At 47.2% G+C, this 15,264-nt stretch overlaps 1 protein-coding gene and 1 long non-coding RNA gene across 2 annotated transcripts in view; one reads left to right on the forward strand and one right to left on the reverse strand.

Annotated features, from left to right (window-relative positions):
* Nucleotides 1–6,808, forward strand: part of LOC143276881 (uncharacterized) — a 16,313-nt gene extending 9,505 nt beyond the window's left edge. The window contains exons 2-4 of the mRNA XM_076581538.1: nt 1,001–1,167; nt 5,229–5,494; nt 6,732–6,808. Of these exons, the coding sequence (XP_076437653.1) occupies nt 1,001–1,167; nt 5,229–5,494; nt 6,732–6,808 (510 nt within the window). The remainder of the gene's footprint in view (nt 1–1,000; nt 1,168–5,228; nt 5,495–6,731) is intronic.
* A 3,040-nt stretch (nt 6,809–9,848) lies between these two features.
* Nucleotides 9,849–14,275, reverse strand: LOC143276797 (uncharacterized). The gene is made up of 3 exons (XR_013053637.1): nt 14,152–14,275; nt 11,000–11,075; nt 9,849–10,053 (listed from the first exon to the last, which is right to left on the reverse strand). It is a non-coding gene; the product is annotated as an uncharacterized LOC143276797 (long non-coding RNA).
* Nucleotides 14,276–15,264: the final 989 nt, after the last annotated feature.

The following is a 15,264-nucleotide window of genomic DNA, read 5'->3' on the forward strand; positions in this document are numbered from 1 at the left end:
TGATCTCAGTGAGGTGACAGCCCTTCATTGACATCTTTACCTGTCAGTTCTGTCTGATCTCAGTGAGGAGACAGTCCTTCACTGACATCCTGACTTGTAAGCTTCTGATCTTAGTGAGGTGACAGCCCTTCGTTGACATCTTTACCTGTCAGCTGTGTGATCTCAGTGAGGTGACAGCCCATCACTGACATCCTGACCTGTAAGCTGTCTGATCTCAGTGAGGTGACAGCCCTTCATTGACATCCTGACCTGTAAGCTGTGTGATCTCAGTGAGGTGACAGTCCTTCACTGACATCCTGACCTGTAAGCTGTCTGATCTCAGTGAGGTGACAGTCCTTCACTGACATCCTGACCTGTAAGCTGTCTGATCTCAGTGAGGTGACAGTCCTTCACTGACATCCTGACCTGTAAGCTGTCTGATCTCAGTGAGGTGACAGCCCTTCATTGACATCCTGACCTGTAAGCTGTCTGATCTCAGTGAGGTGACAGCCCTTCACTGACACCCCGACATGTAAGTTTTGTATTATCTACTTGAGTAATTGAAACTGAACGACGGGCGCAATAGCCGAGTGGTTAAAGCGTTGGACTTTCAATCTGATGGTCCCGGGTTCGAATCTCGATAGCGGCGCCTGGTGGGTAAAGGGTGGAGATTTTTCCGATCTCCCGTGTCAACATATGTGCAGACCTGCTAGTGCCTGAACCCCCTTCGTGTGCATACGCAAGCAGAAGATGAAATACGCACGTTAAAGATCCTGTAATCTATGTCAGAGTTCGGTGGGTTATGGAAGCAAGAACATACCCAAACATGCACACACCCCGAAAACGGAGTATGGCTGCCTACATGGCGGGGTTAAAACGGTCATCGTAAAAGCCCACTCGTGTACATACGAGTGAACGTGGGAGTTGCAGCCCACGAACGAAGACGAAGAGAAGATCTACTTGAGTAACTGAAATTGATACAAAATGGCATTTTGTTTTCTTTTGTTTTTTTTTACTGCAGCAATCCCTCTGTTTCGTCAACCAAGCTTACGTCGGGGACGATGATGACGACACTCTCCGCGGTGATGACGTCACTGGCCGCCGCCCCCTCCCACCCCCCACCTTGGAACCTCCGCCCAGCACAGTGGCGGCCACCAAAGGATCGGCCTTCCCCTTCGACCGACGCAAGTATGACGCACTGGCAAGCATGCACGCGCGCGAACGCGTTGGCGATCACACATATGCATACTATACATACATGCCCATGCGCACACGCACACTCTCTCCCTCTCTTTCTCACACACACAGTCTCTCTCTGTAAATCACACACACTCAGTTACACACACGCGCACACACACACACACGGATGCGGAGGATGGGGAGGGGGCGAAATTGTATTTATATTTTTGTATTTGTATTGCTTTTTATCACAACATATTTCTTTTACGTGCGCTAAGTGCATGCTGCACACGGGACCTCGGTTTATTGTCTCATCCGAATGACTATCGGCCAGACCACCACTCATGGTCTAGAGGAGGGGGAGAAAATATCGGCGGCTGAGCTGTGATTCGAACCAGCGCGCTCAGATTCTCTCGTTTCCTAGGCAGACGCGTTACCTCTAGGCCATCACTCCACTTGGGTGGAGGGAAGGTGGGGGTGGATTGGGGGTATGTGGGGGAGGTGACTACACTGAAGTAGCCTTCCACGGCAGGTAAGAGGGAGAGGGAGAGGGAGGGAGATGGAGAGATTTCGCGCATGCATGCATGCAGAAACGTACTTTCTACACGGCGGATAAAAGCAGATCCTATTTCGTTAACTGGGTGTATGAACGAGCGAAATGTATTTCATTTCACAGAATAAAACCAAAGCAGGTTCTCACGCTGACATACACGCGTGCACACCAGGCAACGATCTCTCACATAATCATAAACAACGCTCGCTTTTGTGCGTGCTCACAGGTGCGGGAAATAAAGAACTTTCACATACATGCACACAATCATATTATGCACACACACACACTCACCCGCTCGCTCTCTCTCAACCCTTTGCTCAACCACCTTAAAAAACAACAACATTACCTTTCCTACCTTATGCCATAATGTGTTATGTAAATCGCTCATTTATTGATACTGTTTGTGACATGTGTACGGTTGACTGAGAATCTCCCTCACCCTCCGCCCCCTCATTCTGGTTTGTAGGTGTGGTGTGTGTTGTGTGGCTTCGTTTCCTTCATCTTTTTTCCCTATGCATTGTTCTAGCACCATGCTTGTGCTTGTATATGCATGTGTGCGTGCGTGCGTGCGTGTTTGTGTGTGTGTGTTAGATTTTTTTCTTTCATTTTTTTTAATCAATTCTTTAAATGTTTCCCCTCTGCTATATATTCCTATTGATACCATGCTTTATCATTATTTAAAAAAAAAAAATTAATATTATGTAGTGTATACCCTATTAAATTATGGGCGGGGACTGGATGTAAAAAAAGCACACCGGTGTTTATCTATCATCCTCGAAATAAAGAATTCTGTCTTGTCTTGTCTTGTCTCACACACGGACAAACAAACAAACACACCAGCCCATCTCTCTCTCTCTCTCACACACACACTTACAACCTCGTCACGTATTATTAGTATCGAACGAATCAGTTCGGGTTCATTTTCACGCAAGTATGGTTACAGAGACAGGGAGGGGACCACATATGGAGACTGATGGAGACGATTATATGGAGAAATGACGACGGTGACAGCGATGATTGACAATAATGGCCGCCATAACGATCGCGAGGAAAGGTCACTTTATATGCCATCCAAGACAATCAGTTGATTGTGGAACATCTTTATCTCGTGCACTCTCTTTATTATCGACGAATAGGTGTTGGCAGGATTCGCGTGGAGAACCTATAGAGGGTTTTTTTTTTCTTCTAATTTGTTTCTGAATGTTTTGTCTGTGTGTCTTTCTTGGTGTTATTTGTTTCTTTTTTTCTATCCTGATATCCATTACACATTTTGATAAACCTGGGGGGGTCGGGGGGTCGGGAGGAGGGAGACGAGGGGGGGGGGGTGCGTGCGCTTGCGAATGTGTAAGAGAGAGAGAGAGAGAGAGAGAGAGAGAGAGAGAGAACCTTTAGATTTGTTTCTAAACTTTAGTCCCCTTCTTATCGTCGTGCGCGCGCGTGTGTGAACGAGTGTCACTCTGTGTGTGTGTGTGTGTGTGTGTGTGTGTGTGTGTGTAAGGTGGACTTTGTTTTGTTTGGTAGTTAATGTGGAGTCGTAATTTCATTTCACATTATTGTCTTTGTGTAGAATATATCGGTTATTGTCACCATTTCTTTTAATAGAACATTGGGGGAAAAAAACAGTAACAAGACAGAACAACAACTCCGTAAATGTACTGAGCTTTCCAAGGTCATATATCATGCAAATCCAAAGGTCGTAGACACTGTGTGCCACATGCGAAGGCCGATGCAGTTAAAAAAACAACAAACAACAACAACAACAAACAAACATGAATCTGCTTATGAAACACACAATTCATGATGAAACGGTCAAACTGTCGTCAGTATATATTCATGGCAGAACGACGGGCGCAATAGCCGAGTGGTTAAAGCGTTGGACTTTCAATCTGAGGGTTCCAGGTTCGAATCTCGGTAACGGCGCCTGGTGGGTAAAGGGGCACACACACACACACACTCTACTACTACTCTCCTCCACAAGGTCCTCCACCGCCGAGCACGGTGGGGGGTTCGCAGGGCTGGTGGAGCTCCTCTTCCAGCGCTCCAACCTGGATCATCATCATCATCGTCATCGTCATCATCATCATCGTCATCATCATCATCATCGTCGTCATCTTCATCATCATCAACACCATGATCATGATCACCATCATCACCACAAAAATCATCACCACCACCACCATCATCATCACCACAAAAATCATCACTACCACCACCACCATCATCATCACCACAAAAATCATCACCATCATCACCTCATTGCAAGGTCATTCTCCGCGAATATCCTTAACAACAACAACAACAAAAACAACAATGATAATAATGATAACAATTAATACTAACAACAATAATAATGATAATAATAACAACAACAACAACAAGATAGGCAAGGCCTTCAAGACTCACTTGTGATACACTTAAAAAAAAATCCAAGCTTTATATGTGTTGAGTACAATTTCAAAATGTAATGTCTAAGATGAAAAAGATCAGTTTAAAGCAAATTAAGTCCCCTAGCATTAATTACAGAGTAATTTCCCCTTTTTTTACTATCTGCACCAAAATGTTTCCAAATAAATAAAACTTCCATGCTTAGCAAAAGAAGTTCCTGTTTGAACAAAAAAATTAATGATAATAATGACTGCTCTTTTTGTTGGGTCAGAATATCAGATCAAAGTGCCAAGTTTAGAGAATACAAAAAATATAAATATAACAGTAAATGCAGTTTGCATATAATTAGGCTTCATTTTTTTTGTGCCCATCCCAGAGGTGCAATATTGTTTTGAACAAGATGACTGGAAAGAACTGAATTTTTCCTATTTTTATGGCTAATTTGGTGTCAACTGACAAAGTATTTGCAGAGAAAATGTCAATGTTAAAGTTTACCACAGGCACACACAGACAACCGAACACTGGGTTAAAACATAGACTCACTTTGTTTACACAAGTGAGTCAACAATAATGATAACAATAAATATTAGCAGCAACAACAACAATAATGACAATAACAATAAATACTACAAATTAAAACAACAGCAATAACAATACCACCACCACTACTACTACTGATAATAATGACCATCACCATCATCATCGTGATCATCACCATCATCACCAACACCACCATCATCATCATCACCATCACCATCATCACCATAAAAATCATCGCCATCATGATCATCACCTCGTTGCAAGGTCATTCCCCGCATATATCCTTAATAATGATAATAATAATAATAATAACAACAACAACAATGAATACTAACAACAATAATGATATAATAACAACAATAATGATAACAATAAATACTAACACAACAACAACAATAACAGTAAATACTACTAATAAAAAAACAACAACGACAACAACAGCAGCAACAACAACAATACCACCACTACTACTACTGATAATAATAATAATGATGATGATGATAATAACAATAATCCTCTCGGTCCACAAGGTCTTCCATGATAATAATAATAATAATAATAATAAAAACACCCTCTTCCTCTCCTCCACAAGGTCCTCCAACGCCGAGCAGGGTGGCGGCTTCGCAGGGCTGGTGGAGCTCCTCTTCCAGCGCTCCAACCTGGACTCCAAGAAGAGGGACGTCCACCCCTTCGGCAGGGACGCCGCCTCCATGGAGGCCGCCCAGGACGAGGATGAGCTCCACTACGCGCCCATGGCTCAGCGTCAGAGCCTGAGCAGCGCCTTCAGCAAGCTGGTGCTGTGGGCGACGCTACTGAGCTTTCTCGTCGGGGCTGCTTTAGGCATCGTGTTTTTGTCCGGTGGGTGTGATTTTTTGGGGGGAGGGGGTGTTTTTTTTTAAAATTTCTTTTTTCATATTACGTGTGTGGTGTGTGTGTGTGTGTGTGTGTGTGTGTGTGTGTTTGCTGTGGGCCACCATCCTGAGCTTCCTGGTTAGGGCTGCTTTCGGCATCGTGTTTTTGTCCGGTGAATGTGTTTTTTGGGGGGAGGGGGTGTTTTTGAATTATTTATTTATTTATCATATTACGTGTCTCTCTCTTTTTTTTCTTTCTTTGTGTGTGTGTGTGTGTGTGTGTGTGCGTGCGTGCGTGTGTGTGTGTGTGTGTTTTGCTGTGGGCCACCCTCCTGAAATTCCTTGTCGGGGCTGCTTTCGGCATCGTGTTTTTGTCCGGTGGGTGTGTTTTTTTGAGGGGGGCTTGGGGGGAGGTGGGGGCGGGATGGGGTTGGGTTGGGAGGGGCTTTTCAATGTGGGGTGGTGGTGGGTGGTGGGTGGTGGTGGAGAGCTTGTGTGGTTTAGTTTCCTGCGCATGTGCTGAGCTTCCTGGTTGGGGTTTGTTTCGGCATTATGTTTTTCTGTCCGGTGGGTATGTTTTGGAGGTGGGGGTGGGGCTTTTATTTGAGAGGTGGCTGCTATTTGTATTGTGTTTCTGTGGGGTGGGTGTTTTTCGTTTGGGTGTGGGCGTTTGAATTAAAAAAACACAAAAAAAACGTGTGTGGGTGTGTGTGTGTGTGTGGGACAGTGGGAAGGGGGGGGGGGGGGGCACTCTTCTGTCATTTTCTGATAAGAGCTGATTCATGCATCGTATTTCTGTACAGTGTTGTGTGTGTGTGTGTGGTTGTGGGGGGCTGGGGGGTTCTCTTTTGATTTAAATTTTGTGTTTAGGGGAGGGGGAAGGTGAAGGGGAGGGGAGACTTCATGTATGTTTGGGGAAGCGGTGGTGTGGAGGTGTGTGTGCATCTGTGTGTGTGTGTGTGTGTGTGTGCGCGCGCGCGCAGTGTGTTGTGTTAGAATCTGTGTGTATGTGGTGTGTGTGTGAATATAATGTGTGCTGTGCTGTGCTGTGCTGTGTGTGTGTGTGTGTGTGTTTGTTAGTGTGTGAGTGTATGTAATGTATGCTGTGTGTGTGTGTGTGTGTGTGTGTGTGTGTGTGCGCGCGCGGGTGTATGTGTATTGTTTGATCCCAAATTATCATGAATCATATTACCATCATATATCATATTTTTACTGATTATGATGATGATCATTATTCTTTCCAGAGATGTACAACGCCAAGCACAGAGAGGATTACCTGTTGAAGTCTTCCGTGACCGAAACACCCAACACGACATCATGAAACCATTCCTCCCCCAAGTGACGTCATGAGAGCGGAAACCCGGTGATGACGTCACGAGTCATGAAATTCTTCACCATGTCAAGTCATGAGAGTGGAACCCGTTCATGACGTCATGAACTTTGCCCCCATGCGTATGACGTCACGAGTGGAGCCAGTGATGACCTAATGAATCCCCCCATTCCCCGTGTGACGTCATAAGAGCGGAAGCAGTTATGACGTAATGACACAGAATCAGGATGGATGCCTTTTAGTGATCCGTTACAACGAAAGAGTTACGTGTTTCTTCCCCGTGCAATGACTGAACTGATGAAATGACACGATTCGGATCGTGTGTGTGTGTGTGTGTGTGAGAGAGAGAGAGAGAGAGAGAGAGAGAGAGAGAGTTAGAGAGGGGAGAGAGAGAGAGAGAGGAGAGAGAGAGACAGCAAGTGAGCGAGCGAGCGACTGAGAGAGAGAGGCAGGGGGGGGGGGGGGGGGACAAAGACAAGGGCAGTTTAAAAAGGGAGTGAGATGGAGAGAGAGAGAGAGAGAGAGAGAGAGGGGGGGGGGGGAATAGGGACAGTGAGAGAAGGAGAGAGAGAGGGATAGAGAGAGAGGCAGGGGCAGAGAGAGAGAGACCGACCGACAGAGAAAGAGCTTGTAAAACGAAGGGTTGTTCCATGAGATCGGTACCACTGTACGTGTTAGCAAGATCAAAACTGTTGGTTCTAATGTATAGGCTACCTTCCACTGATATGGCTTGTTCAGACGTACACACAGCAATAATTAGAAGCTTCGATTCTCATCATCATCATTTGCATTATCAGCATCATCATTAGCGTCTTTAAAATGATAATCATTATTTTTTTTTTTATCAGGCCCAACACTCAGATTATATCACAGACTGACATAAGTTTACAGTTGGGCCAACAGCGACGTGAGAACTGTATCATCAGTGGTTTCACCATTGCAATGGGAAATCATATTACAGCCTTTGTCTTTTATGGACTGTGACTCTCCAACTTGGAGGCCAAATTGCACTGGCTTTTAAAGTTGCAGCCTTGGGGGCTACTTGTCCTTTGGGAACCACCCCAACGCTGGCTATCCTGAAAGCCCTCTTGGCCGAGAGTGGGGACGTAACTTTGGCAAGACACTCTTCACAATAAATTAAATTCTAGCCCAGATAGTCTGTGCAGCAGTTGCTTCCTCTGCTGTTCTGATGGTCATAGTCGGACACGACTGACTATCCACCACTACTACAACAACATCAACAGTCCTTCTCCTCCTACAACTAAAACAATGATGATGATAATAACAATACCAATAATATTGATGAAAAAAACAACAACAACAAAACAGAACCGTGTGCTGATGGGGAAAAAAAAACAGTGTGTGGTTAACAAATAGTAAAGAGTGGTAACTCTGTCCATTCACAAGGTACACAACTTCAAGTCAGTGCTACTTACGCTACCGATTCAGCTAGCACACAGGTAAATAAAAGGTACATTGGTACAAACCCGACAGGCCACTGTACCTTTTATTTACCTGTGTGCTCGCTGAATCGGTAGCGTAAGCAGCACTGACTTGAAGTTGTGTACCTTGTGAATGGACAGAGTTACCACTCTCTACTATTTGTTAATCAGTTCATCTCCTGGCCTCATTGTTAGTTAATGTCCAGTGTGTGGTTAACCCATTCAACCCCAGGGAGTTTACAGGCCCGCCAGGCTTTCTTCCTGCCATACAGAAAAAAAGCAAAACAAAACCACTTCTAAAAACACAGAAAACATACTCTGAAATCAACCGGAACAAAAGAATAAATGAGGCTGGGAGAGTCAAGTTATGTACCTTGTCAGTAAATGGAGAGAGAGTTGCTTCTCTTCTTTTGTTGTGAAATCGATGTTTGCTTCTTTTTCTCCTCCAAACTGACACACAGTCGGGAATACTGTAGAAGTTAGCTCTCTTCGCTTGCTGTTCATGCAGAGGTAAGAACAACGTGGAAATAGTGTCAATGAAAACGTATAGAGAGAGTTACTTCTTTCTCATTTGTTGTGAAATCGACATGTTTTTTTCTCTCTCCAAACTGACCCGTGTGAACACAGTCGCCAGCGCTGTAGCAGAAGTTAGTTCCCTTGGCTTGCTGTTTATGCACATGTAGGAACTACGTAGGAATTGCACACGAATTTCAGCGCCAGAGAGCGCTAGCTCGTACGTAGGATTCAATGATAACAAAGATCAAACTATAGGTTAAGGGAAGTATGCCAAATGGTTAAAGCGTTGGACTTTCAATCTGAGGGTCTGGGGGTTCGAATCTCGGTGTCGCCTGGTGGGTAAAGGGTGGAGGTTTTTCCGATCTCCCAGGTCAACATATGTGCAGACCTGCCAGTGACTGAACCCCCTTCGTGTGTATACGCACGCAGAAAATTAAATACGCACGTTAAAGATCCTGTAATCCATGTCAGCGTTCGATGGGTTATGGAAACAAGAACAAACTCAGCATGCACACCCCCGAAAACGGAGTATGGTTGCCTACATGGTGGGGGTAAATAAACAAAAACGGTCGTACACGTAAAATGTTACATGTTTGTCTGAGTATGTGTGCGTGCCTGAAATCTGATTGAACGACACAGGAAACGAATGATGAGCGCCCAATGGCAGCCGTCAGTCGGCTGTACTTAGGTAGGCAGCCTGTTGTGCAAATGACCCCGTGTTTGTAAAGCGCTTAGAGCCTGGTCTCCGACCGAGGACAGGCACCGTATAAGTATCCATATAAAAAAAACAAACAAACAAAAAAACAAACAAACAAAAAAAAAAAAAAAAAAAAAAAAACCACTAGAAAACGAAGAGGGGAAGGAGGTGGGTTTTGATGAGTGAAAGCGAGAGAGAGAGAGAGAGAGAGAGAGAGAGAGAGAGGGTGGGGGAGAGATGCGATAATTGTTCTCGATGATCGGTCTTGCTTTCTGCATGCTTTGATGATTTCAGACAAGCTTTTTTTGTTTTTGATTTTGTTTAGTATGTTTATTCATTTGTTGTTATTTGTTGGTGTGTTTTTTTTTATATTCTCCAACACACAGGCCATATGAAATAAAATAGTATGCACTAACTTCAAGATGTTTGAGACGGGGGGGTGGGGTGGGGATGGTGTTGGGGTGTTGTTCTTTGGTGCTGGCAAAAATGATCTTCTGGGAGAAACAAGTTTGTTGTTATTTTTGTTGTTGTTGTCTGGAAGTTGTTGATTCTGGTTTCTCCTTATTCCTCGTTTTCAAGCCCTGCAACATACAGACTTCATATATTGCTATCTCTCTCTCTCTCTGTGTGAAGGGGTGGTGGTGGTGGTGGTGGTGGTGGTGTGTGTGTGTGTGTGTGTAAAGGAGTGGTGTGTGTGTGTGTGTGTGTGTGTGTGTGTGTGCGCGCGCGCGTGTGTGAAGGGGTGGTGTGTGTGTGTGTGTGTGTGTGTGTGTGTGTGTGGCTGTCTTGAGGTGCTTCAAGACCACATCAGAGCCAAAATTTTGTGGGTAGATTTTCGGTAATATAATACTATGTATGCGTACACACACACACACACACACACACACACACTGACCTTCAACACACACATACAGCTACCTACACACACACACACATACCCCCCCCACACACACACACACTGACCTTCAAGACACACACACACCTACCTACACACACACATGCACACCTACACACACACACACACTGGCCTTCCACACACACACAAACACCTACCTATACACACATATAACCCCCCCATGCCCCCCCCCCCCACACACACACACCCTCCCACCTACACACACACACGCGCGCGCGCACACACACACACACACACACATACAACTACATACATAAAGACACACACACACACACCTACCTACACACACCTACATGCGCATACACGTACACACACACACACACACACACCTACCTACACACACATATATACCCCCCTCCACCCCCGACACCCACACCCACATACCTACCCACACACCCACACACCCCTACATACACACTCCTCACCTGCAGAGAGATCCGTTGTAACACAACACAACACAAGAACACAATACGCACACGTTCACCGCTGACCACCCGAACTCTTACTTACATCATCCCACCCCAACCCAGCACCTGACACCCACCCCCAACCCCCCATCCGCGCCCCCCCCCCCCCCCGCCCCCCACCCCCACACACACACTCGCACTGACCTTCAAATATGACCAGATTGTACTTGGACACACGGAGTACGGTGGCGCTCTCCAGTTGTTCCTTGACCTCCACCGTCTGCACGGCGTAAAACACCACCATCCGTTCACCCACCCACCACCACCCTTTCTCCCAGTGTCATCCCAGGTCAACAGACGTGCTGACCTGCCAGTGCCTGAACCCTCTTCGTGTGTATACGCACGCAGTATTTACGCAACGTTAAAGATCCTGTAACCCATGTCAGCGTTCGGTGGGTTATGGAAACAAAAACATACCCAGCATGAACACCCCCGAAAACGGAGTATAGCTGCCTACATGGCGGGGTAAATAAGTAAACGGTCATACACGTCAAATGTTAAATGTTATATGTTTGTCTAGTGTGTATGTATGCGTGCCTGAAATCTGACTGAAATCTGAGTGAATGACACAGGAAACGAATGATGAGCGCCCAATGGCAGCCGTCAGTCGGCTCTACCCAGGTAGGCAGCCTGTTGTGCAAATGACCTCGTGTTTGTACAGCGCTTAGAGCTTGGTCTCCGACGGACTGACCCTAACTAACACACCCTTGATTTGCCTAACTCCTGTGTCGCCTAATTTGCGAATCGCCTAACTACTGTTTCACCTAACTCCTGTTTCGCCTATTTTTTTCTATTTCGTCTAACTCCTGTTTCGCCTATTTTCTGTTTCGCCCAACTTCTGTTTCGCCTATTATCTGTTTCGTCTACTCTTGTTTCGCCTAACTCCTGTTTCGCCCATTTCTTATCCACATACTCCTGTTTTGCCTTCTCATCATTCGCCTACTCCTGTTTCGCCCATTTCTGATTAGCCTGCTCCTGTTTCACCTGTTTTTGTTTCGCCTTCTCCTGTTTCGCCTATTTCTGAATCGCATACTTCTGTTTCGCCTACAACTGTGTCGCCTATTTCTGTATTGCCTACTTTCTATTTGCTTACTCCTGTTCTGCCTATTTCTGAATAGCCTATTTCTGTTTCGCATAATCCTGATTTGCCTTTTTCTGATTCGCATAGTCCTCTTTCGCCTATTTCTGATTCGCCTTCTCCTGTTTCACCTATTTCGGATTCGCCTATTTCTGTTTCGCATTCTCCTGTTTCGCCTATTTCTGAATAGCCTATTTCTATTTCACCTACTCCTGATTTGCCTGTTCCAGTTTTGCCTATTTCTGATTCGCCTAGTCCTGCTTCACATATTTCTGATTCGCCTTCTCCTGTTTCGCCTATGTCTGTTTCGCCTACTCTTGTATCGCCTATTTCTGATTTGCCAACTCCTGTTTCGCCTACTCCTGTTTCACCTATATCTGATTTGCTTATCACTATTTGAAATTGGTGAACCCAATTCGCTTACTTCCAGTTTGTCTATGTTCGCTGAACAAAATAGAGATAAATAGATACAAAAAAGTATATATATATATATATATATATATATATATATATATATATAATTTTTAAAAAACGGGGGAGTGGGAGTGTTAAAAGCCTTCATGGCTCACGTGTGATTCCTTTGCTGTGCAACAACAACGATGAATCCGAAAACACATCGTTCACCAGATCACATGATGACTGATGATAATGGATACTTGCTGAGCGCTTCCCTCCCGAAGAGGAAACTCAGATCGCTTTGTAATGAACATTTTACACACATGACTTTACGTACACAAGGGATGATGAATAAGAACGATGATAATAACAATAACAGCAACAACGATAACAACAAGATTTAATACTCACACACAAATATTCAAGACTACATATTTCATTGTCACACATACACGCACACGCACACTCTTGTGCTACTACGCCCAGCTCCCAACACGCACGCACACACACGCGTAGAACACACACACACACACACACTCGTGCGCGCGCGCACACACACACACACACACGAAAAATACACACACACACACACGCGCGCGCGCGCACACACACACATTCTCTCCCTCCCTTCTGCTACCTCCAGCTTCCCCCCCCCCTACCTCGGCCCCCTACACACACACACACTCTCTCTCTCCCTTCTGCTACCTCCTGCCCCCCCCCCCCCTACCCCTACCTCGGCCCCCTACACTCACACACTCTCTCTCTCTCCCTTCTGCTACCTCCTGCCCCCCCCCCCTACCCCTACCTCGGCCCCCTACACCCACACACACTCTCTCTCTCCCTTCTGCTACCTCCAGCCCCCCCCCCCTACCTCGGCCCCCTACACTCACACACACTCTCTCTCTCCCTTCTGCTACCTCCAGCCCCCCCCCCCCCTACCTCGGCCCCCTACACTCACACACACTCTCTCTCTCCCTTCTGCTACCTCCAGCCCCCCCCCCTACCTCGGCCCCCTACACACACACTCTCTCTCTCCCTTCTGCTACCTCCTGCTCCCCCCCCCCCCCAACCCCTACCTCGGCCCCCTACACTCACACACACTCTCTCTCTCTCCCTTGTGCTACCTCCAGCTCCCCCAAACCCGGCCCCCAAATCGTCTCAATCCCCACACCACCTTAACCCCCACCCATTCCTCGACCCTCCGCCCCCTACCCCATTCTCGACACCCCATCCCACCCTACCTTGACCCCCCCCCCCCCACGCCACCTCGACCCCCCCACCCCACCCCATCTTCGACCCCCACCCCACCCTATCCCACGCCATCTTCGACCCCCCACCCCCACCCTATCCCACCCCATCTTCGACCCCCACCCCCACCCTATCCCACACCATCTTCGACCCCCACCCCCACCCTATCCCACACCATCTTCGACCCCCCACCCCATCCCACTCCATCTTCGACCCCCCACCCCATCCATCTTCGACCCCCACCCCACCCTATCCCACACCATCTTCGACCCCCACCCCCACCCTATCCCACACCATCTTCGACCCCCCACCCCCACCCCATCCCACTCCATCTTCGACCCCCACCCCACCCTATCCCACACCATCTTCGACCCCCCACCCCATCCCACACCATCTTCGACCCCCCACCCCATCCCACTCCATCTTCGACCCCCCACCCCACCCCACTCCATCTTCGACCCCCCACCCCATCCCACTCCATCTTCGACCCCCCCCCACCCCCATCCCACTCCATCTTCGACCCCCCACCCCATCCCACTCCATCTTCGACCCCCCACCCCCACCCACAACTCACATCTCTGACCAGCCGCAGAGGCCTGACGAACCCCAGCAAGGCGGCGCCCCTCCACAGCAGGCAGTGGGCCACCAGCAGCAGCCAGCGCGAGGCGCGCACCAGCAGCACGAGCAGCACGTGCAGCGAGATGAGCACGCAGTGCAGCGTCAGCCCCACCAGGTCGTCCGCGGCGGGCCGCCGGCGTGTCAGCGAGGCCCATTCCAGCTGCTTGGGGACCATGGCTGCAGACACTGCCTCGGACTTGGAGAACAGCCATTTCTTGAGCCTGGTGATGATGATGATGATGATGATAATTTTACCCTATGAGAGGGCGCCTGTCAGAATTTCAGTTTGAATGCGCGATGAAACGTGCTCGCTTAGCCAGTGTGATGGCGTGTTACGGACTGGCCAGTCGCTCTCGCACCGCTCTGTTGCCGCGAAGTATTGTGTTGTAGTCATTACGTCTCTGTTTTCCAGCGCTCGTGTGTCCACATCAACATTTGTTCCTCAGTGATTGTGTATCTCTGTTTTCTTGACACCATGGACCTTATTGACTGTGACTGGGACTTTAAATTATGTTGAGTGATGGCCTAGAGGTAACGCGTCCCGCCTAGGAAGCGACTGAGAAAATCTGAGCGCACTGGTTCGAATCCCGGTATAGTCGCCAGTATTTTGTCCCCCTCCACTTCACTAGTTCTTGAGTGGTGGTCTGGACGTTAATCATTTGGATGAGACGATTAAGCCGAGGTCCCGTGTGCAGTTCAGCTCAGTTCAGTCACTCAAGGAGGCATCACTGCATTCGTACTAATCCATTATATGCTACACCACATCTGCTAGCTAGGAAGGGAAAACGTGCACAACAACAACCCCAGACATGTTAGATACTGACGGAACCAAGCTTAAGACAAACGAAGAAAAAGGATCCGCCCTGCTCAAACGTTTCATACAACAGAGCGATCAAAGAAACTTTGATGAAAAAAAAAAGAAATATGTTGAGGAGTTAAACCAAACCCTTATGCAGACAGGATCCGATGATGACTTGAAAATATATGATCTAAACGAAGCAATAGCTAAATGCAAGAAAGAATCGGCTCCTGGCCCAGACAAAGTTCGCTACTCGGACATCAAGGAGAT

Source organism: Babylonia areolata, chromosome 33 (genome assembly GCF_041734735.1).
Source record: "Babylonia areolata isolate BAREFJ2019XMU chromosome 33, ASM4173473v1, whole genome shotgun sequence".
Classification (NCBI taxonomy): domain Eukaryota; kingdom Metazoa; phylum Mollusca; class Gastropoda; order Neogastropoda; family Buccinidae; genus Babylonia; species Babylonia areolata.